Genomic DNA, 24,353 nt, shown 5'->3' with positions numbered 1-24,353 from the left:
AGAGTATACTGTAACCAACCCATAGACTGTGAACTCCAAATGATACCCAAATGGCAAGCCAACGTTCTTCCTGGGATTGTGTCTCACAAAGTTAAAGAATAAAATCATGGACCAGAAGATGTAAGCAAAACCGTGGAAATTTATTATAAGCGGATACAATCTCCCCACATGCAGAGTGGGCCCAAGAAAGGGTTGCCATTGAAGTTCACTTGTCTAGGGGTTTTATCCCCCGAGTTCTCTCTTTGTCTACTCTTTGATTGGCTCCTTCTACCTTTCTTACTTAGCAACCATTTCAAAACCCATCTCCTCTTTTCAAGGGGGAAAAGAAGAGGGGCTCTTTTCCTTTTCCTCTTGCCCTGTCTCTTGCAATATCCTGCACCTGCAAGATAAATATTCTTGTGGTTTGGAGCTGGGCCCTGCTTGACCGTGCAGTAATGTCCACATTTTTTTCTTCTTCCACCCCTACTTCTTATAACCCTGTGCACCTGCAAGATAAGCATTCTTGTGGCATTCTGTCTTTTTGCAAGACCAGCATTCCTGTGGTTTTAGTTGGCTCCAATGGTCACATCTATATTTCCTCCTTTCTTTTACCCATTACCCTGTCTGCCTAACCCTGTTTCTAACTCCTCTCACAAAGAATGAGAGATCTTGTTTGGATACTTGACACTTAAGTCCTATGCCTAGAATAGTGCCTGATACCTAACAGGTGCCCAATAAATACTTATTGAATAAATGAATGAATGGATAATAAAGAATACAACATGTACAGGTATACAACATTTATATCACTTATGAAGTGATCACCGTGATAAGTCTAGTACCCACCTGACACCATATATAGTTTTTACAATATTATTGACTACATTCCCTATGCTGTAGTCTACATCCCTGTGACTGTTTATACTGGCAATTTGCACATACCAATTCCTTCCCTCTGAAGAGTCTTGATGAGTGTTTTTCACCCAGTCCTACATACCACCTTCTAAATTTCTTTTCATTTGTTTTCAGCTATAATTTCCATCTAAAAACATGTTTCTTCTTCTTCTTCTTCTTCTTCTTCTTCTTCTTCTTCTTCTTCTTCTTCTTCTTCTTCTTCTTCTTCTTCTTCCTCTTCCTCTTCCTCTTCCTCTTCTTCTTCGATAGTGGGTGTCTGTATGGTATTATTATTATTATTATTATTTTATTGATTTCAGAGAGACGAATGTAGGAGAGAGAGATAGAAACATTGATCGGCTGCCTCCTGCACATCCCCTACTGGGATCAAGCCTCCAACCCAGGCCTGTGCCCTGACCGGGAATCGAACAGTGACCTCCTTGTTCATAGGCCCACCCTCAACCACTGAGCCACACTGGCTGCATGTTACCCCTTCTTTACTGATTATCTCAATGGCTAAGCCTCCAGCAAACCTTTTCAGATGACCCTGGTTAAAAGAGGCCATTTCCTCCCATAAAAGCCAATAATACTGTAGTAGTGACACTCTTCATAAGTACATTGCACAATAGGACAAATTACTTCCATATATTTTGTCCATTTTATCCTTATAATTTCCCTGAGTCAAAATATTGAACAAATGTTACTCTCTTTCCACAGATAAGGAGAAATTTGAAGAGGTTAATGGGAATGCTCAAGGAACAAGCCTAGAAAAAAAAAATACACTAGACTCAGATCTCTTCCATTCTCCTAGTCCAGTTCTCTTTATACTCTGTACAATGCATGTGCTCATGTTCTGCCATGTATTGCTATCACTCTGTGTCAGTGTTATTTTCCCTATGAGACTGTAAATTCTTATAGGCCCTAACTTATTGGGCTTGCTAATAAAAGTAACTAAATGAGCAAGTTAACAGACCTTCAAATTTTAAATTCAGGAATAGAAAAAAGAAATATTTCTCTTCTTGTAAGCTGCTTTTGCAATGAGTATAAAGGGCAAAAATTCTGCCAAGTCGGTACAGGAGTTGGGAAACAGTATACAGGCTTCATTTGTTGGTTAATTTTTGCTCAAAAAGGCTTGACTTAAAAATTAATAAGGTTGGTCTTTCTATATCCAAGTCAGCACAAAACCATTTTTGGGGAGTGATATTTCTTCTTTGCAATCTCATTTTAAAAATAGTCATTCATATGGGGGAGAGGGTAAGCAAATTGCCTCTAATATTGCTTTCAGGCATGGGAGAATTGTGGCATTAAACTAAGGTGACCAGACGTCCCGCTTTTGGTGGGACAGTCCTGATTTTTAACAATTTGTCCCGTGTCCCGCAGCGTTTTAGAAAAGTCCCGATTTTTGGAAAGAATGCACGACAAGCTAGGGAACGGCAGGAGAACGGGAAGGGAATATACGGTTTTCAGAAGCCATGTGGCTATTTAGCCAGGATATGAGTTTTATATTATTTTTGTTAATTTTATAATGTTAAACTTTAATAATAACAAATAATTGTTGAGAACTGCTTATCGAGAACTGCTTATCAAAGTTCGCATTGTTGATCAGTTGTTAGAATTCGACCACCATTGTTTGGACTTAATGAACAATGGCATTTTTTGGATTGGCAACGACGAAAACATTTTGTAACTGTCTCTCAGATGATACACATCGTACTGCGTGCTAGTAAGCTAGTTAAACAAGTGATGTCATTACAAATCAGCTATTCAGATAATTTAGGTAAGTAATTTATTTATTTCATAAATACACAAATTTTCTTGAATTTAGCAGACAGTACTCGTATTATTTATATTTTATAGTGGCGGCAAAAAGTCTAGCACCGGCCTTGAAAGTGACACTTACGACTTACGTTACGGCAAATTCACGACCTTTTAAACACCAACAGCAATCTACTAAAAAAAATTCACTCAAATGAGAAATATGCCAAAGAATAAAATAATACTATACATAATTTTATTTATTATATTTGTAAATTGTACTTATGTTGAAATTTTAAAAAATATATTACAATACTATTTTTGCGTTCTATGAAAATTTTTGTTGCTCCATATAGACCAAATTTTTAATCAAGAACCCCCGCCCTCCTGTCAGTGGTGTCCCGCTTTACCAATGTTAAAATCTGGTCACCTTACATTAAACAGAAGTATGATCAGTAGTCGGGGGTAGGAAGAAGGGCCTGGTGTGGATCAGGAACCTGCAGGCACTGCAGTTTGATGAGACCAACATCAGCTCTAATGATTAAACCCAGGCCCTTGGCGCTGCTTGGGGAGGCCTAGTGTTGGCTTTGGACCCGTGAATCTGAAACATACAAAACGTCCTCCATGTCCCAGCGGACTCAGCTCTGAGTCTGACTCTTGGTTTTCACGAAACAAGGTGGCCAGCGCCTGGGTGAGAACCAGATCTCCCGGTGACTTACCCTCCTCCCCCTGAGTGAGCAGAGGCCCGGCCTAAACCCGCGGAGCAGCGCGCTCACTAGTTTGTCCCTGCGGCGCCCCGTAGGCGGCGCCCGGCGTCTCGTCTCCCAGGGCGCAACGCCATGGCTGCCTTCAGCGGCGTCGCCCCCGCCGGCGGCGAGGGCATCCGCCACGCCGAGTACTCGCCGCCCTCCACCAAACAGCCTGACGCGGACATCGACCGGGGCCTGGTGAGTCCGGCCGGTGCTCCCGCCTCTCTCGGGCTTCGGGCGGCCCGCCAGCAGCCCCGAGGTCCCCCTCTAGTCCCCGCCTCACCTCTGCGAACCTCCTTCCCCTCCAACCCCGCTCCCGGCATTCATTCTCCATCTCTGCCCCACCGCTAATCGGTGACCCGCCGTTCCTGGCGCGTGTTCAGAGAATGTCTGTTCCCTCCAGGAGCTTCCAGTCTCCTGGGGACACCGACCAGGACGGGCCGTTGGAGACCGGGCACTGCGAGCGCGGTCGGATGGTTCTCTGCATCCCTAGACCCGGGCTGGGTGGGGGCTGGCGGTGAGGTCAGGACAGGCTTCCTAGGGAAGCAGCAGTTCAGCACCGGGAGGGGAGGATGAGGAGCCGGCCACTCAGCCCAGAGAAGACGAAGGCGTCTCCGGCTCTGGTAGTGGTATCTACACGGCTGCCGGCCAGACAGAGGGAGGGCGTCGGACACAGCAGGTGCCAGGCCGAACTGTGGGGCCGGGAAAAGGAATCCTGCAAGAGAAGCGTGCTGCCAGCCTCATGCAGTTTTAAGTTTTCGGTAGCCACATGAAGAAAGTAAAAAGAAATAGGTGAATTTGATTTTAATAGTGTCTTTTATTTAATGCAGTATAGCCACAATAATATTTTGTCGTGTAGTCAACATAAAAATTGTTACTGACATTTATAGTTACAGACACATGCTGTCTAAAACCCAGTGGGTATTTGACACTAACAGGACACCTCAGTGTGGGCTATACCCACACTGCAAGCGCTCACCTGTGGCTAATGGCACCTTATTATTATTATTTTTTTAAATTATTATTATTATTTTTTTAATTTTTTATATTTTTATTGACTTTTTACAGAGAGGAAGGGAGAGGGATAGAGAGCTAGAAACATCGATGAGAGAGAATCATCGACCAGCTGCCTCCTGCACACCCCCTACCAGGGATGTGCCCACAGCCAATGTACATGCCCTTGACCGGAATCGAACCTGGGACCCTTCAGTCCGCAGACCGACGCTCTATCCATAGAGCCAAACCGGTTTTGGCAATGGCACCTTATTGATTCGTGCAGTTCCCAAAGGTAATCGGGGGCTAGAACATCGAAAGCATCTGCTGAACTACATGGAAACAGTTGGGGTATTCTGAGGGCCGTGGTGTCATTTTGCTGAGCTTTAAGCAAACAGGTGATAGGTGGGGCCATTGTAAAGTTCTGTGTGGAAGATGAATGAATTCGATGGGGAAAGTACGGAAACATGGCTGTTTTTAGCCATTTTCTACACCACATTCCCTGTTACTCCAGCCCACAGTGATATGTCTTGCCAACTTAATCTCCAGCAGAGCCCTAAAATTTTGGGGGATGAAGACAGTTCTTTGTTGTGCAGGGTTGTCTCATTCATGTTAGGATTTCTCGGATCAATAGTTCCCCATCCACCAAGTGTCTTCCCTCCTACCCAAATTATTGTGACCAAAAGGTCAACAGATTTTCAAAATGTCCCGAAAGGCCTGTTATGCTTCTGTTGAGAACCATTGTTCCAAGTATTGACCAATGATGAGGTAGAAGATAAGAGAGTTGATAATAACTTTGGGGAAATTGGAAGTACTGAAAATAGTGGGAAATTGACAAAGGTGTTAAGAAAGAATAAATGACCTAGGTGTGGGACATATTCAATAATCTTTTAGGAACCAGTAGAAAATAGTATGTTTTTCAAGGAGTTCAAGAAAAAATTTTCAGACCATTTTAAAAAAAGGTGCAATGTAAAGTTTTTGAAATATGTATCTGCAGAAGTAGATGTCAAGTAACTTTTTCTCAAGTAAGCTTCTCTTTAGGAACTACGGATTAATGTTTAATAGCCTGCTTAAGAGATTAAAAAGATAAAAATGTTGGCAAAAATACCTGTGTAGTACCTTGAATAAAATAGTAACTTACAACTAATTGTTAATAATTAGAAGTCATGTGAAAACTTTGCTGTAGCAAAGCTAATTCTCATAGAAAAGTAGGAAAGACACTTAAAGATTAAAAAGAGAATATCATCACCCTAGCCGGTTTGGCTCTGTGGATAGAGCCACGGACTGAAGGATCATGGGTTTGATTTCCATTTCGTCTCAATCCCCTCAACCAATCAGTGTGTGTCTCTCACATCGATGTTTCTCTCTGTATCTGCCCCTCCCTTCCATTCTCTCTAAAAAAAAAAGGAAAATTATCCTCAAGTGAGGATTAACAACAACAAAAGAATATCATCAATTTTTAAAGCAGTTTGAACAAAACTCAGTTTGTATGAGTGTTAGCTTTATAGTTTCCAGTACCTTCCCTGGATAATATAACTCCTAGTGTTGTTAGGATAGTGCAGTGATTTTCAACCAGTGTGCTGCAAGAATTTTTAAAACATGCGATAACCGACTACTTAGTCAGGGTTACTGCTGACCTCTTTTACCTTAGGTTGTCAGATAAAAAAATGACAATAGCCAATACAACAATAGCCAGTGGTGTGAATAAATCAAACGTATATCTATTTTTTTTTGTCAAGATTGCCAAAAATATATATTTTTTGGTGTGCCAAAGAATTTTAGTAATTAGTTTTTGTGTGCCATGAAATGAAAAAAGGTTGAAAAATCGCTGGGATAGTGTAATGTGTAAGAAAATTAGCCACACATGTATTTCAGTATGAGCAAACCTGATACATCTGGCTAAAACCTATCAAGCACATAAATTGTCAAGTATTCATTACCTAAAAAAAGAGACCACTTCTGTTATTTTTCAATTCCAATTTGATTTAAAACACATTTAACATACCTGGAGTCTTCCCTTTGAAGAAATCACATGGATTATGTACTATTGTATATCCATATTTTTATTTGTAAAGTTTTCCCTTACTCTAGTTCCCTTTTCCTAGTAGAATTAAATTATTTTATCCAACGTATTTCCTTATGAAGTCATACAATTTTTTAATTATAGTATTTCTTATATCAAAATTATATTTGCATAAGAACCTGTGAAGTTTTTAAGGCAAGGACTTTTATCTGCTGAGATTGGCATTGTAGTTACTTAATTGTTTATTAAATAAACAGCTATTAAGTTTACTACTATTAGTAACAATAAAAAACTTGGATGTTTGGTTCTAACATATTGATGCATATTTTCTATAGGGTTTCTCCTTTATGTTAGCCTCTGAGGGAGAACAGTAATCTATGTCTGTCTTTCTCACTGTGTACTCTCTCTCTTTCTCTCTAGAACTTAGCACAAGGCCTGGTGTATACAAAATTATTTTTGTATATTTATATGGCAAGTGTTATCAATGTCATAAATAAATGTTTGTTGAGTGAGTGAATAGTCTCCATCTTTCCTCTCCATCACAATTAATACTTCCTTTTTTTAGGCAGAAGAATAATTCTTTTCCTTGTTAATTTCCCTCTGGTAAATTGTTGTCTATCTTGAACTTAAATGTTGCAGTCTCAAGATAGAAGTTTTAGCATTTTATAACACTTTCAGGCAATTTATATTTACCTAGAAAGTTATTTACTGCTTATGCTGTTTTGAAAGAATAAAATGCCTTAGGGAATTTGTAAACAATGTTGATGCCTTTTTTCCCCTGCAGCAGTAGCAACTATGATGGAGTACACTGTTTTACCAGTTTTCAGAAATTCTCTGATTCATGGTAGATATTTGAGACTGGTGACACAGATATCTGACTTGGTCTACTTGTTGATTTGCTGGCATTATTTCAGTAGCACTTATTTTCCTGTTTGAAATATGTGTTTTAACTAAAATTATATATTTTTTATAGGCAGGGACCAAGTTTTAAGGATCCTCATTCTCAGCTCCTAACATAAACCAGGCATATGGTTGTCACCCAGTGACATTTTTGTTGAATGATTAAATTAACAAATGAATGAAAAAGCTGGATGGGAGAAAAATAGAGGATTAGAGAAACATTTTCTAAAGTGAAGAACTGATGGCCTTAAGGGATAAAAAAGAATAAGATAAATGAGACTCTATTCTTTGACATAAAGAGAGGCCTAAGTATAAGTATCTAATGTTGTACGTAGTTTGGTTATTTTATTGCTTAATGCCTTCAATAACACAGGCATTCTCCACTTTATTTTTAAAGTTTGTCATTTCAATTTAGTGTAATAGATTTTTTTTTTTGAACACCAAATAAATGGGAGCAATATACTAAGTGTGTGTGGAGAGCATATGAATAAACCAGAATTTCCACCCTCAAGGACAGAGGTCAGCAAACTTATTTTGTCAAGGGCTAAAAAGTAAGAATTTTAGGCTTTGCAGGCCAAATGGCCTCTGACACTACTGAACTCTGCCAGTGTAGAGTGTAAGAAGCAATGACAATATATAAATGTGGCTGTGCTCCAATAAGCTTTATTTACAAAAATAGGGGGCCAGATTTGGCCTGTGGGTCATAAGTTTGCCAACCCCTGCTCTAGAAGGCAAATTGGATCAAATTTAAGCATCCAATTGAAGACAAACTTTATTAGGTGCTATAATTTATTTGTTCATTTAACGTGTTTATAGTGTCTCACTTTATTAGGTTAGGTACTGAGGCTAAGTGCTGTAGTAGACAAAAGATGAATAAAATATGGCTTTTGTCCTCTAGGGACTTGAAAGGTAAGAGAAGCCAGAAAAAGAAAAAACAACACGTTTTTCCAAAATATAGATCATATCAATGAAAAAAAGTAAGGAAAATAAGTTGGGATAGACTCTTGATAGCCCTGAATGGCAAGTTAAGGACTGGATCATGTCTGTACGCAGTTGAAGTTTTGTAGGAGCTGTGTGATCAGGGAAGGACTTTGGGAAGGTTAAGCCTAGATCAGTATTTAAGAAGGGTACAGGATAGAGAAGCAGAAGCAGGCAAGACTATTAATGTGGGCACTATTCTGGGAGTACAGTACAGAGGAGGAGATGATGGCGGCAAGGACAGTGAGGGTAGCTAAATTGTTTTGTGCCAGGTGTTAAGCTAATGCTTTAAATGTGAGAACTCATTTAGTCTGTGTGATACCTCTATGAGGTATAGATGCTGTTTTAATCCCCCACTTATAAATGAGTCAATTGAGGCTTAAAACAGTGAAATAATTTGCCCAAGGTCACACAGTTGGTGCATGGATGAACCGCAAGGTACTGTGCTTTCTTGCCTCTGTGTTCTTACTCAGAATATATTCTCTTTATTTCTCTTTCCTCTTCCATTTTTCTCTGAGTGTCAAAGACCAATCAGGAAAACAGACATAATTTAAGTTATATAAAACAAATGTAATGCAGAGAATTGGCTTTATAGGTAATGGAGTTGTAGAGGAGCCAAACAAGATTGTGAGGCAGTCCAGAGGTTGAGAACAGCAAGAAACCACTAGCATTCCTAGGGCTGGTGGGCTAAAGGGAACAATTCATGTTTTCAAAACCACTCCAGTTAGCTGGGTTTTGTCCACAGGGAGGTGGAGCCACAGAGACACTGCTGCTGCTAGAGCTGCTGCTCATGACAGAGAGAAAAAGGGGGAAGCAACCTGCTCTCCCTCTCTTTACCCTCCTATTCTTCACCATTGCATCTCATTGGTCAGACTCAACTGGAGTCAGCTGACAACAGAGCCTGCAGGATTCAAGTCCTTTCCAACAGATCAGAGGAAGGAAGGGCAGGAAATGGATCAGTGAGTGCAGACAGGTCTGGGACCAACATACTCATTTTATTTTCAACTGTAAGGTGATTTGAATGCCTCAAATGTTGAAAAGTTTGAAAGCATAGGCTTCTAAAAGCACTGTTATAGAACACTATTATGAATGGAGTTATTCCTTTATCCCACAAAAATATATTTAGCCTACAGGATCAGAGAAAGAGAGTATTTTTCATGGAACTCCATTTTCACTGTCTTATGCTCTTTGGATATTATTTTAATTCTATTAGGGATTAAATAAGCATTGTTAGTGCTCATGAAAATCTGACTACCATGTATAACATTTTTTTTCCTTTTAAATTGACTTTTTTCTTTTAAAAAAAACAGTAGTTTTAGATTTACAGAAAATGAGAACACAAAGTCCTCATATATCCCACACTCAGTTTCCCCTATTAACATCTTGTGTTAGTGTGGTACATTTGTTACAATTAATGAGCCAATATTAATGCATTATTATTAACCAAAGGCCATACTTTATTCAGATTCTTAGTTTTTACCTAATGTTCTTTTAATGTTCCAGGATCCCATCCAGGATCACACTTCTCTTCAGTTTTCATGTTTCTTTTGGCTCCTCTTGGCTCTGACAGTTTCTTAGACTTGTCTTATTTTTGATGACTTTGACAGATTTGAGGAGTACTCACAATTCTATTCAGGTGGGAGATGCCTCTACTGAAATTTGTCACTTGTTTTTCTCACAATTAGATTATGGGTTTTGGGAGGAAGAACAGAGAGTAAAGTGCCATTTTCATCACATCATATGTAGAATACATATTATAAACATGATTTATCACCATTTATGTTGACCTTGATCCAGTCTGATAAAGTATTTGTCAGGTTTCTCCATTGTAAGGTGCTCTTCTGCCCCTCCCCCATTTCCATATTATTATTTCTGAAAGGAAGTTGTTTTGTGTGGTCCATATTTAAGGAGTGGGGAGTCTTGATCCCTCTTCTTAAGGGTGGAGTAGTCTATAAAATTATTTAGAATTCTTCTGCATGGAAGAATGTCTCTTCTCCCCCATTTACTTTTTTTTTTAATCAATCTAGATTCACGATACTTATTTTATACTTTGGTTTATAATCCAATACTACTATTTTGTTGCTCAAATGGTTCCAGCTTTGGCCATTGGGAATCTTTTAGTTGGCTTCTGTGTACCCTTGACATACCACCATTATTGTGGATTTTTTTTTTTAGCACTTCCTTACTTTCAGCACTTACAAGGTGCTATAGCCCTCTGTGTATATTTCTTGCCCCCAGTTCTAGAATCAGCCATTTCTCTAAGAAGCCTTGTGTGTATACTATTTTATCTCACGAGAAACTTCATTCTAGGTCATAACCCTGGATCCTAATAATCCCATTTTTATCCTCTTACCCAACTCTTTCCTAGTTTTCTTATCTTCTCCCTGGATAGCTAGTGAGGTATGAGAGTAAAAGATTTCCTTGTCTTGGGATCAGTGATTACTGCTTTCAGTCCACCAGGGAAAGTGGGATTACCCCTGCAGCTGCAGCGAAGCTCTTTTTTGGTTGATTAGTTTTGGCTGTATTTTTGTTTTTTGATATCTGGTGTTAGGGACTGCTAATGGAGGGTCCTAAGGGATTGTGAAAGGAAGGAGAGACCCATCAATCTTTCTGTATAGGCATTCCTCAGAGATATATCGGGTTCTGGTCCAGACCACTATAATAAAGTGAGTATTGCAATAAAGGGAGTCATAATCTTTTTGCTGGTGGAGGGTCTTGCCTTCAATTTGTAAAAAACATAATACCTGTGAAGTGCAATAAAGTGAAACTCAGTAAAATGAGGTATGCTTGTATTCATACTTTCACGTTTGTTATGGAATCTCATTATGGGTCAGTGAGCAGAAGCACCTATCTCCAGGTCTAAGGTAAAATATGACTGCGCATTCCTCTAAATGATTAAATGTGATCTTCCAGGGAATAATTTTCACTTTCTTTTGGAATACCTAGAATTTAACAACCACCACCACCACAACTGAAAATAAATAGTTTGTATAGCAGATATATAGAACTGAAGGAAGAGAATTAAACGAAGGGTGAAAACCAATTACAGAATGATAGTATAAGTAGCATTTCCCCGTCCCAGGTATTGCTTAGTTACAGTGATGGTAGTTTTATTCACCAAGAACTGTACTATTTTATAGAACTTAGAACATTTCTAAATATATTATACTAGAGGCCCGGTGCATGGGATTTGTGCACTGGTTGGGGGCATGGCCTGCGGGGATCGGCCCACTGTGGCAGCACCACTCATCCCGGTCAGCCAAGCGGCTGTGGACCTGCCCTCTGAGTGGCTGCTCCCGCTGTGGGAGTGCTGCTCATTCTGGTCAGCTGAGCGGCACTACCACTGTGGGATCGCACTGACCACCAGGGGGCAGCTCCTGTGTTGAGCATCTGCCCCCTGATGTTCAGTGCCTGTCATAGCGACTGGTCGACCGGTTGTTCTGGTCGTTTCGCCTTTTGGTCACTGGGCTTTTATTATATAGGATGGTTTTTTGTAAAGTATTTTAAGTAAAAGTTTTAATAAGTCCCATGAATTGATACCCTAATGTGTATATTCTGTTTAACTATTTTGGGGTAACCCATTTCAGCCTTTCTTTCCATTCTAGAAAACTTGTGGTATTCTACCATTTAGAAACAGTTGGAATGTCGTGCAGTTTAGAATTGTTGACTCATTCATTCTTATTTTTAAGTGTCAACAGATCTATTTCTAACACTAAATTTATTATCTGTATTTTATCAGTGTTATAAGATTTTTTGACTATGAGATTTTGTAAAGGATCATTTAGTCCCTTGCAGTAAAAATTCACTTTTAGTCAGTACAGGTGGTTTTCTGTGTTTGTTTGCTTTAAAACAATTTCCCAATCTTTTTAGATATAATGTCTTTTTTAAGGTGAAAATTTTCATAACTGTTTCCTGCCCCGTAATATCAGTTGTATTTTCTATTTTTATTCATTGACTATATAAAATAAGATAAAAATTAATGATATGTATGAATATATTGAGTTCATGATGTGCAAGCAAACAGTTAAGGAGGAAGTGAACCAACATTGAATGAATGTCTGCTATGTACCAGGCACTGTGTTATTTTCCCATTTCTCATAATAGCCCTGTGAAGTTAGATGTTACTTTCCACCATTTTCATATAAGAAAACTAAGGATCAAAGAGATTAATCAACTATCTCAAGGTTATACAGCTAGTAAGTGGCAGGATTGGATATGAAACTAATTTTGACTCCAAAAGTTCTTAACCATATTGCTGCTCCATCATTTAGATATCAGAAATTGAGGAACTGCAACTTAAAGAAATGGTTTATAGTGTTAGTATTTGTGATAATTTTCAGAGTCTTCAGATGCTTCAAGGTATGTTTAAGAATTCTTAAACTTCAAAGCACAGTTCATTTTATTTTACCCTAACTCAAAAAGGAAGGAAAGAATACTGTGTAATGAAATTGAAGCTGTAAGCATTACCATTCTAAGAAATTGCTGCCTTAAAATAAAGTAGGCTTTTGTGAGAGAGTAAAAGCAGTTTTCAGAAAATTGGGTGATTTCCTAAGAAGAATTAGCAAAGCTACAAAGTGTTGCATGTAAGGTGTACATCAGATGTAGGCCAAGAGAGTTTAAGGGGTACTTGCTAAGGACTTCAAAGTCAGTATGATAAAAGTCTGTAGAAGTACATGATAGGGAGGAGGCTAGCTAGAGACGCAGCCAGATCAGGTACAAGGATAAAAAGGGGATACCAAAGATCAGTGCATTTGTTTTTATTGAAGAGTGCCAGGACCAAACCTGCAACCCATGTACCAGCCCTTGGCTAGGAATTTAACCCAAGACCCTTTGGTGCAGGGACTGATGCTCTAACCACTGAGAACACAGGCCAGGGCTTCTTCTGATTTTAAAAGACACAATCTATATATATAAAAGGCTAATATGCAGAGTGTCCCCTCGGGAGTTAGACTGGAAGACTGGGAATTCAGTCACTCACTATGATGTGTGCTGACCACCAGGGGACGGCGCGGAACATGGTGGGCGACCAGTGGCAGTGGCAGGGCGCTGAGGGAGCGAGGGAAGGAGGAGGTGGAGAACTGCACGGTGGCAGCACGTGGGTGGCAAGGGAAAGAGGAGGCCGGGAGGCGTGGAATCTGATTGGCCCTGATTGCCGGCCAGGTCTAGGGACCCTACCCATGCACGAATTTCATTTACTGGGCTTCCAGTACTATATAATAAAAGCCTAATATGCAAATTGTCCCCTTGGGCAGTGGTTTGACTGGGCGATTGGGAGTCCGACTGCTCACTATGATGTGCGCTGACCACCAGGGGGTGGCATGGAACATGGCGGGTGTTGGCCGTTGCCCAGCTCCCAGGCACTGAGGGAGAAAGGGCAAATAGCAATATTAAAATGTTTCTTCTAATTATTTCCCTTTCAATGTGCATGAATCCGTGCACCGGGCCACTAGTTGTTTAATAATATCATATGGTAATTGTAATAGCTACAATTATTAAATATTTACCACATGTAAAATACTAGCTGATTTGTATGGATGTCCTCATTTGTGAAAATTCATACCAACTTGAGGAAGTAGACATAATTATTACCCTCATTTTGCAGGTAAGGAAATAGTAGTATAGAAAGGTTAAGTAACTTGACTAAGGTGAGGGACTTGACAAGTAGAGAACCAAATTTCAAGCCATATTTCTTTAATATGTAATCCAAAGACATTCTCATGATAAAAGGTAGGTACTAAGAATATGTAATTACTGTTAACATTTTGGTTTATATCATTTTGGTGGTTTTTCTGTGTGTATATGTGGTACATTTTGTTATAATTTGCTTTTATTCTATATTTAGCATATTGTCTGTAAATTTTCCTCAATGTATTATGTAATTGTCGATGCATATTTCAGATATGTCCTAATTTATTTACTTATTCACCTACTTTTGTGTATTCTAATTGTTTCCAGTGTTTATGTTATAAACTAGAGGCCCGGTGCACGAAATTCGTGCACGGAGGGGGGGTTGTCCCTCAGCCCAGCCTGTACCCTCTCCAATATGGGACCCCTTGAGGGATGTCCGACTGCCCGTTTAGGCCCGATCCCCCCACCGGGATCGGGCCTAAACGGGCAGTTGGACATCCCTCTCACAATCCAGGACTGCTGGCTCCCAACTGCTTGCCTGCCTGCCTTCCTGATTGCCCCTAAACGCTTCTGCCTGCCAGCCTGATCACCCCTAACCACTCTGCTGCCAGCCTGTTTGCCCCCAACTTCCCTCCTCTACCAGCCTGGTCACCCCTAACTGCCCTCTCCTGCAGGGTTGATCACCTCCAACTGCCCTCCCTTGCAGGCTTGGTCCCTCTCAACTGCCGTCCCTTGCAGGCAGGGTGCCTCCCAAATGCCCTCCCTTGCAGGCCGGGTGCCTCCTAACTGCCCTCTCCTGCTGGCCATCTTGTGGTGGCCATCTTGTGTCCACATGGGGGCAGGATCTTTGACCACATGGGGGCAGCTATATTGTGTGTTGCAATGATGATCAATCTGCATATTACTCTTTTATTAGATAGGATAGAAGCCTGGTACAGGGGTGGGGGCCAGCTGCTTTGCTCTGAAGGCCATCCCGGATCAGGTGGGGGTTCCCTTGGGGTGTGGGGCGGCCTGAGCGAGGGGCCTGTGGTGGGTTTCAGGCAGGCCACGCCCCCTGGCAACCCAAGCAGAGGCCCTGGTGTCTGGAATTTATTTTCCTTCTACAATTGAAACTTGGTAGCCTGGAGTGGAGCCAAGCCTGGGGTTCCCTCCGAGGCCCGCAGCCATTTGTGTTGGGGTTATAATTGAAACTTTGTTGCCTTAAGTGGGTGGGCCTGGCCAGGGTGTGCGGAAAGCTTTGCTTCCCCTGTTGCCGGCGGCAACCCTGGCCTGCTCTCTCAAGCTCCATTCTGCCGCCATTTGTTTGAATTTGTTTACCTTCTATAATTGAAACTTTGTAGCTTGAGTGGAGGCTTAGGCCTGGCAAGGACAGGTGGAAAGCTTGGCTTCCTCTGTTACCTAGGAAACCTTGCTCTCTGTGGCTGTAGCCATCTTGGTTTGGGTTAATTTGCATGCTCGCTCTGATTGGATGGTGGGCATGGCTTGTGGGCGTGGCTTGTGGGTGTGTTGGAGGTATGGTCAATTTGCATAGTTGTCTATTATTAGATAGGATAATGCAATGATGATATTCTCTTTTATAAGTTTACGCACTTCTCTGATTATTTTCCTAGGATAATTTTTAAGATTGTAGTTATATCAGTGGGTTACTAAATAAATGCAAAGCAGTACTTAAAAGATTATTCTTAAGAAATTACCGTGTAAAGCAAGGATTTAAGTTTGGAGAATTTTAAAATTATATTAGAGAGTGGAGAAGTACTCATTTGTCATAAGCCTAAGAGTTTTGTTTCTTATTATGTTTGGCTTTTGATTTTGCTTTGCTTTGTTTCTGTTTTGCCCTCCTATTTACTGTAGTATTGCTGTAGAAATGAATGCTGATCTGTAGTTTAAAATAAATTACGTGACTTTGAAGTGGAGCAAATGCAAATTAGTTAGCTTTGCCTTTCCTTTTTACTTAATTTAAGGTTTTCATGGAAATTGGTGTTTTGAAAGAAGTTCAGATGTTTTTGTTTTTGGCAACGGAATAATAATCGTAAGGGCTAGGTAGATAAGTGGATTGATTCAGTTTAGATATGAAAATCTGTGAAAGTCATGTTGGCTTGTCTTGAAAATTTTAGAGAATGATAATTGTAAAAATTCTCTTTCTAAAGTCATTTTACCATTTCTGATACCCAAGTATAAATTCCCATCCCCTCCTTTTGATCTGCATATTTAACACCTCTCCCAAATTCTGATCTTCAGGCAATCTTTCTTGTTTCCTCTCTTTTCTCTCTTCCACTTGCTGTTGCTTACATTCAAAGAGCTTTTCTGGAAATTGAATCAAATAATAAGGCAGCATAAAACACTGAGTTCAGCAGAAAGTGATTTGCTTGTGATTGACCCTTAAGAATTGAATCACTGTGAGATAAAGAAAGCATGTTTTTTGAGACAACCTGCTCATTCTTCTTTTCCACTTACGTGAGACTTTTTTTTTTTTTTTTTAATAATGCTGTGCTTGGGTTTTTATTTATCATCTCATAATGGCATGTTTTTAGAAAAAGAAGTCTAAAAGAGAGCTTATGACATCCTTTCTGCCCCCAGTCCTCTTATAGTCTTTCCTTTCAACAAAAGGCAACTCCATTAAGGCAGTAGCCTTGGCGTCCTTTTTCTCCCTCAGCTTTAATTGACAAATGAAGCATTGTATATATTTAAGGTATACAACATGATTTGATATATATACACATTGTGAAATGATTACCACAGTAAGCTAATTAACACATTAATCACCTCACAGTTACCTTGTGTGTGTGTGTGTGTGTGTGTGTGTGCGCGCGCGCGTGCGTGTGTGTTTAGGTGTAACGAGAGATCACTTAAGATCTACTCTCTTAGCACATCCTACCTTATAATAGAGAAACATGCAAATTGACCGCACCTCCGCTATGCCCATGATTGGGCCTGCGAGAGACTGGGGGCGGGACTCCGGGTGGCCTATCCGGCCGTTGAGAAGACCAAGATGGCGGCGCAGAATCCTCTTAGTTCCGGGGTTCCCCGGGGCGATCGCCACCCGGGAGCGGCTGGCGGGGCCCGGCCACGCCCCCCCCAGGAGTCCCCGGGGCCGATTGCCACCGGGGGGGCGTGGCCGGGCCCAGCCTGGCACTCCACAGGGGTCCCCGGGGCGATCGCCACCGGGGGAGGCGTGGCCGGGCCGAGCCAGGCGCTCCCCGGGGGGCCCCGGGGCCGATCACCACCTGGGAGCGGCTGGCTGGGCCCGGCCATGCCCCCCCAGGGGTCCCCGGGGCCATTCGCCACCCGGTGGGTGTGGCCGGGCCCAGCCTGGCGCTCCCCAGGGGTCCCCGGGGCCGATCGCCACCCTGGCCTAAATGGCTGGTGCTAAGAGGGATCAATGGGGCTGGCGGAAGGAGCAGGTGGTAGTTGACCACCAAGGGCATCTGCAGCAGCCGGATGCAGAGCTGGGGTCCGAGTTCTCCAGGTTGGCCTCCGTGGGGTCCGCGTCGCACCCATAGTGGCCGAGTGGGGACGCTGGCATCGTAGCCCCAGCATGAGGCCAGCTTCCCAAGCCAGGCTGCGGAGGGAGGGAGGGCCTCTGGGCTGGGAGCACTCCCCCACCCCAGTGGACAGGGCACAGAGAGCGAGCAGCAGAGAGCTACTAGGGGTGGTGGGTGTGGTGGCCTGGCTTCCAAGAGGCTAGCTTCAGCTGCTGTGGCCTGCGCTGAGGTGGCTGGAGGTGGGGGCAACTGCGGGGGCGCATCCGAGGCTGGGGCACTGGGAGACATGGGACTCCAGCCCAGAAAGCGAGGCTCCGGAGGACCTGGTCACCGACCCCCGGCATTGAAGCTGCCTCCTACAAGATGTATCCTAGCCTAGGTGTGTGGGAAGCAGGTTCAGGAACCTCTCCCTTTGAGGCGCCAGAGCCCAGGCCTGCCAGCACCCCAGAGGAGACCCCGACAGGATCGGGGCATGACCAGTCTCCAAACCAGGGCGGCCATTAGCCCAGGCCTGCCAGCACCCCAGAGGAGACCCCCGCCAGGATCGGGGGCGTGACCGGCCTCCAAACCGCCCGCAGCCCTAGCCCAGGCCTGCTAGCACCCCAGAGGAGACCCCTGCCAGGATTGGGGTCATGGCCAGCCTTCAAACTATGGCGGCCCCTAGCCCAAGGAGGCCTCCTGGCCAAGGACGCCTGAGTCTGTTCTTGACCTAGGGCCGGGCTCTCCCCGCAAGGGACTCAGAAGCTGCCAGAGTCTAACTGCCAGTCTCTGGGAGTGCATCCACTGTCCACCAAAAAGTAGGGCCATCAAACCATTCAGTCTCAGTGCAGGCACAGGTCCGTGGCTGACGGAGTGGAGGCCAGACCAAAACAAAACAGCAGAAACACCCTGCCCACCTGGGCGGGTACTGCTGTAGTCCACGTGGCCTGGGCAGTGTAGAAAGCGCTACCTTCTCCCAGGTTCTGTGCTGGCACCGCCGCCTCGCTCACCCTCAAGCCCCCCTGAGTCCTGACAGCAAAGTGTGTGGGGCATTCTGCAGGAGTTGTGCCGTTCTGGGTGCTTTTGCCCAAAGACACACTTTGGGATGAATTCAGAGCCACATCTCATTTCCCATGAGACTGGAAGAACCATGTAAAAGGATTTTGACAAAAGCTTTCCACATCTCTGTTTATTCTTTTGAATCCATAAAACGACCTTAAAAAAAGCATTCGGGCCACCTAAGAAAGAATGCACTTTCTGGCCAGAGCACGCAGGACTCTTTTGCCCAACAGGTTAAAGGGAGCAGAGCTGGCACAGTGGGAATGGCCCTGCTGCCCTATGAGGAGACCGGGGGAATGGGGTTGCCTGAAATTCCATAAGCCTCTTGCCACCTTCTCCTTTGCAAACCACACCATCCAGATCCACCAGGACTGGAGGCAACTGGGAATCACAGCCGTGATTTGGGACATGGTAAGCAAATCTTGAGGGGCCTCTGAAAACATCTGCAATTGATTAGAAGACTGGTCTTTATTTAAAAAGAAATAAAAGAACAGCTTTGTTGAGATATAACCCATATACTGTACATGTCACCTAAAGTGTACAATGAACTGGTTTTTTAAAGTAAATTCAGAGTGGTACAACCATCACCATGCTCAATTTTTAAATATCTTCATGACCCATCCCCTCCAAAAAAAACTTCTACCCACTGGAATCACTTTCCTGATCATCTTCCCCAAAATAGATTGCACTTTAAAGGTGGGTAAAGGAAAGTTGAGGGAAGTTAAAACACTGCACAAAGGATATTGTAAGATGACAAAGCCCAAAGTGAAGATCATGTGTTTTCTTTAAAAAATATATATTTTTAAAATTTCAGAAAGGGAGAGGGAGAGAGAGATAGAAACATCAATGATAAGAATCACTGATCAGCCGAAACCGGTTTGGCTCAGTGGATAAAGCGTCGGTCTGCGGACTGGAAGGTCCAGGTTTGATTCCGGTTAAGGGCATGTACATTGGTTGCTGGCACATACCCCGGTGGGGGGTGTGCAGGAAGCAGCTGGTCGATGTGTCTCTCTCATCGATGTTTCTAGGTCTCTATCCCTCTCCCTTCCTCTCTGTGAAAAATCAATAAAATATATTAAAAAAAAAAAAAAAAGAATCACTGATCAGCTGCCGCCCACAGGCCCCCTACTGGGGATTGAGCCCGAAACCCAGGCATGTGTGCCCCTGATCAGAATCAAACCTGGACTCTTCAGTCCACAGGCCGATGCTCTCTCCATTAAGCCAAACTGACCAGGGCCATGTGTTTTCTTCAAGTTCTGCGTGGTTGTAATGGTCCCCAAATCTATACTAATAAAAGGGTAATATGCTAATTAGAGTGGTTGTCTTCCGGACATCTTCCAGACAAAGCCGCAGTGGCTACAGAGGCCAAGGCTCAGGCAGCCATAACCAGCTGCAGTGGCAGCAGCATTGGGGTTATGGGGGTGGTGCCTCCAGAGGGAGGCCAGACTGGGGGCCAAGGCACAGGCAGTTTGGGGTGATCAGGCTGATAGGGGAGGGCAAGGTAGGGGCAATCAGGCTGGCAGGAGATCAAGGTAGGGGCGAGCAGGCAGGCAGGCAGTGGGGTTAGGGACAATCAGGCAGGCAGGCAGGTGAGTGGTTAGGAGCCAGCGGTTCCGGATTGTGAGAGGGATGTCCGACTGCTGGAAGTTGGACATCCCCTGAGGGGTCCCAGATTGAAGAGGGTGCAGATTGGGCTGAGGGGCACACCCCACCCCACCCGCTCCCCCCAGTGCATGAATTTCATGCACCAGGCCTCTAGTTTCATATATAAAACTTATAAAGTTTGACCAACATCGGCCTATTTCTCCTACCCCCAGCTCCTGGAAACCACCATTCTACTCTCTGCTTCTATCTGTAGTTTAAAATAAATTAAGTGAATTTGAAGTGGAGCAAATGCAAATTAGTTAGCTTTGCCTTTCCTTTTTACTTAATTTAAGGTTTTCATGGAAATTGGTGTTTTGAAAGAAGTTCAGATGTTTCACTGTATTTTACATTTTTTTAAATCCATTCATCTGTTAATGAATACCAATTTCTCTCTTTCTTTCATACCTCATATCTAATCTCTCAGCAAATCTTGTTGGTCAGAATATATCCAGAATCTGATAACTTTCCCCATCTCCATTGCTAATCACTTTGGTCCAAACTACCATTATATCTTTCTTTGATTATTTTAATAGTTTCGTAACTCACCTCTATGCCTCTGCCTTTGTCATGTTTAATCTCAATATGACAACTAGGGATCATTTTAGAATTCTAAATAAGATTATCTTAAGCCTCTGCTCAAAACAGTAATGTCTCATTTCACTCTGAAAAAACAAAACAAAAACCTGAAGTCTTTATTTTGACCCCTAAGGCCTGTCATAGTCTAATCTAAGGTTACCTTTCTGACCTCATTTCCTATTCTTTATTTACTCCATCTCACATTCTGCTCTGTGCACACTAACCTCCTGGCTGTGCCCAAGTACACCAGACATACCCTGCCTTAGAACCTTCAACCATGTTCCCTCTACCCTAGTGATTTTTCCTTAGATATTTCTTCTTCATTTTCTTTTTTTTCTAAAGGCACCTTTTCAGTGAAGCTTTCCTTGCTCACTCTGTGAATTTGCCACTCTCTGCATACTTCATTTACTTGCTTTTTCTATGTAGCCCACTCTCCATTGTCTATTTTCCTTACTTAGATTGTTTGTATTTGGTCTCACGTTAAAATGTAGCTTGACAAGGATAGGGATATCCCCAGACTTCGAATTGTGATTGGCAATTCTAATAAACACTTACTGAGTGTTTTTTGAAATCAGTCAACCAATCAGAGATAGGAGATGGCCTCCAAATGGCTACTTGATAATGTACCTAACTCTTTTATTGGGAGTCTTTTTATTTTTGTTAATGTTTTTTAGCAAGTCAATTATTCCTTTATGCTTTCATATTGTGGATTATCTTTCTTTCATTTTTATAATAAAATTTACCTGACACAAGGTCCTAAACATCATTTTCTTTGTCTTCCATGAGACTTTTGGGTATATTTACCCTAGTCCAGAATATTTTGAGGCATGGTTACATGTCAATCTCTTAATCAAGTTTAACTATCATTATTCATAATATTTTCTCATTTCAAAACATAATTCCCATCACTGTAGACACTAGTACAGTACACAAAGCCATCTGGATGGTAGGGAAGCTTTTTAAGACCATTTTTATTCCATTACACAAACTTTTTAAAAACACACTGCGAGCCAGGTACCTTGCTAGATTTTGGAACTCCAAAGAGGTAAACATAGTTCCTACCTCCAGAAGCTCACACTTTAAAGGGATTTGAAATAGGTAAACCATCTATACTAATAATAGAGGAATATGCAAATTGGTCAGTACGCCCTCACGCAACGACCGAACAGCAGGCTGCATGGGGTGACCAGGTCGGCGGGGGGGCAGTGGGGGCGACCAAACGACTGAACAGCAGTCTGGGTGGGGCAACCAGGTTGGCAGGGGAGGCAGTGAGAGGCGACCAGACCGGCAGAGGAGGGCAGAGAGGGGTGACCAGGTCAGTACGGGGCAGGGGGGCGGTGAGGGTTGACCAGGCTGGCAGGGGGAGCAGTTGGGGGCAATCAGGCCTGTGGGAGGGGCAGTTGGGGCCGACCAGCCTGCCGGGGGGGGGGAATTTGGGGGCGACCAGGCCGGCAGGGGGGGCAGTGAGGAGCGACCAGGCCAGCAATGGGGGGCAGTTGGGGGTGATCAAGCCTGCGGGGAGGGCAGTGAGTGGTGACCAGGCCAGCAGCGGGAGGCAGTATGGGGAGGTAACTAAGCTGGCGGGGGGGCCAATGAGGGGCGGTCAGGCTGTCAGTGGGGGGCAGTTATGGGCGACCAGGCTGGAAGGGGGGCAGTGAGGGGCAACCAGGCTGGCAGGGGGGTGCAGTTAGTGGCGACCAGGCCATCAGAGGGGGGACCACCCCCCACCCCCGTGCACAAATTTCATGCACCGGGCCTCTAGTCCTATATAATAAAACCCTAATGTTCAAATCAATAGAATGGCAGGACAACCGGTTGCTATGACGCACACTGACCACCAGGGGGGAGACACTCAATGGAGGAGCTGCCCTCTGGTGGTCAGTGCGCTCCCACAGGGGGAGTGCTGCTCAGCCAGAAGCTGGGCTCACAGCTGGCAGTGGCAGTGGTGTGAGCCTCTCCCACCTCCACAGCAGTGCTAAGGATCCCTTGGGGGATGTCCTTTGGGGAGCGGGCCTAAGCTGGCAGTCAGACATTCCCCGAGGGGTCCCGGACTGCGAGAGGGCGCAGGCTGGGCTGAGGAACCCTTCACCCCCCGCCCCCCTCCCCAGTGCATTAATACTGTGCACTGGGCCTCTAATCCTACCTAATAAAATAGTAATATGCAAATTGACCACACCTTCACTACGCCAAAGCCACGCCCACCAGCCAATGAGGGCGAGTATGCAAATTACCCAACAAAGATGGTGGTTAATTTGCATACGCTGAGGGAGGGAGGAGTGAAGACTGAAGACAACTTAGAAGGAAGAGGGAGGAAAAGCGGAAAGCAAGGTGGCTGCCAGAGGGAAAGCCCGGGCGGGGCGGAGCGGGGCGGGCAGCAGCGGTGCGCGCGGGTGCAGGCGCGGCGGCAGGCGCGGCGGCAGGCGCGGCAGCCACAATGGCGGCCGCAGCAGCCGCTTGCAGGATTCTTCCTGCAAATGGGTACTAGTTATTAAATAATATACTAGCTATAATAATGGAGAGGTCTGCTAAGTACTAAGGGACACTGAGGTGAGGGAGTGGGGAGGGAAAGCTTTACTGAGAGATGACTCTCGAAGCCGTTTGTTGGTAAGTAGGAATTTTTCAGGAGCACCTAGCAGAGTGAACAGAGAGGAGTAAAGTATGCAGATGTATGCCTGAAGAAAGGACTAACAGAGTTTTTGCCATGTTTAGACTGTGTGCTGGTTACTTTTGTAACCTTATCTTATAAGTCATTATGAGCATCCTACAACATGGATATTCACAATGCCAGTTTATAGATGAGGAAATGGGCCCAAGGCAGTCTTGTAAATCAGGGTCACAGCTGGTAAATGTTAAGTTGGAATTGTAGTCCTAGCCTGGTTAACTTTGAAGCTCATGGACTATCTATCTGTAGCACCCCTCTACATACATGCAAGGGTGAAGTGGTGGAATATTGAAGGAGTTCATGCTTGCTGCATGGATGAAAAACATGAAGGCTTATGAAAAAAGTGAAGGTTTACCGTAAGATACTAAGGGCAAAAAGGGAAGGGTACCAGTTAAGGATGAGGAAGATGATGATATGGAGCAGAGTTGAAGGCTCATACTTTTGTAATGATGCTATTTGGTGTGGACATAATTTTTTTTTTAAATTGATTTCAGAGAGGAAGGCAGAGGGAGAGAGAGATAGAAACATCAATGATGTTTCTGCCTCCTGCATGCCCCACTCTGGGATCGAGCTCACAACCCAGGCATGTTTTCTTGACCGGAATCTAGCCCGGGACTCTTCAGTCCTCAGGCCGAAGCTCTATCCACTGAGCCAAACCAGCTAGTGCTGGACATGACTTTTATTCAGCAACACTTAGTGATCTTGGAAAAGGATTCTCTATGATAACTCTCTCGCGATTTTGAAACCAACCAATGATTCTTTTGAATATTTACCTCTAAGCTGATTGCTATGGTGCTATCAAGCATATGCCTGGAAATATTTAAATCTAACTTATTCATGCATTGTATATGGTCAAAGGGAATGCAGTGAAAACTATGCGTTTTGGCCGTTTTGACAAATATAATCTAAAGTCATGCATTTTTTAAAACTTAAGTATTTTTATCACTATCACATAAATTTGTTATGTACATTTTTATCATGTTTGTTTTCCATGGTGACCATGATGCAATTGTTAAAAACTGAATTTACAAATATAGTGTAAAGACAATGTT

General features: G+C 43.4%; 1 protein-coding gene across 2 annotated transcripts in view; it reads left to right on the top strand.

The window, feature by feature from the left end:
* The first annotated feature begins 3,421 nt into the window (after positions 1-3,421).
* The window catches only part of DNAJC15 (DnaJ heat shock protein family (Hsp40) member C15), a 73,989-nt gene continuing 53,057 nt past the window's right edge, over positions 3,422-24,353 (top strand). The window contains exon 1 of one of the 2 annotated variants that reach the window (XM_028151567.2): positions 3,422-3,575. In XM_028151567.2, coding sequence (XP_028007368.2) covers positions 3,468-3,575 — 108 coding nt within the window. In that variant the 5' untranslated portion in view covers positions 3,422-3,467. The remainder of the gene's footprint in view (positions 3,576-24,353) is intronic. The other variant, XM_008145550.3, reaches the window with a different exon arrangement.

The sequence above is a fragment of the Eptesicus fuscus genome, chromosome 8, assembly GCF_027574615.1.
Source record: "Eptesicus fuscus isolate TK198812 chromosome 8, DD_ASM_mEF_20220401, whole genome shotgun sequence".
Taxonomy (NCBI): Eukaryota; Metazoa; Chordata; class Mammalia; order Chiroptera; family Vespertilionidae; genus Eptesicus; species Eptesicus fuscus.
Note: the sequence above shows the minus strand (reverse complement) of the source record. Positions and strands in the feature narration are given on the sequence as shown.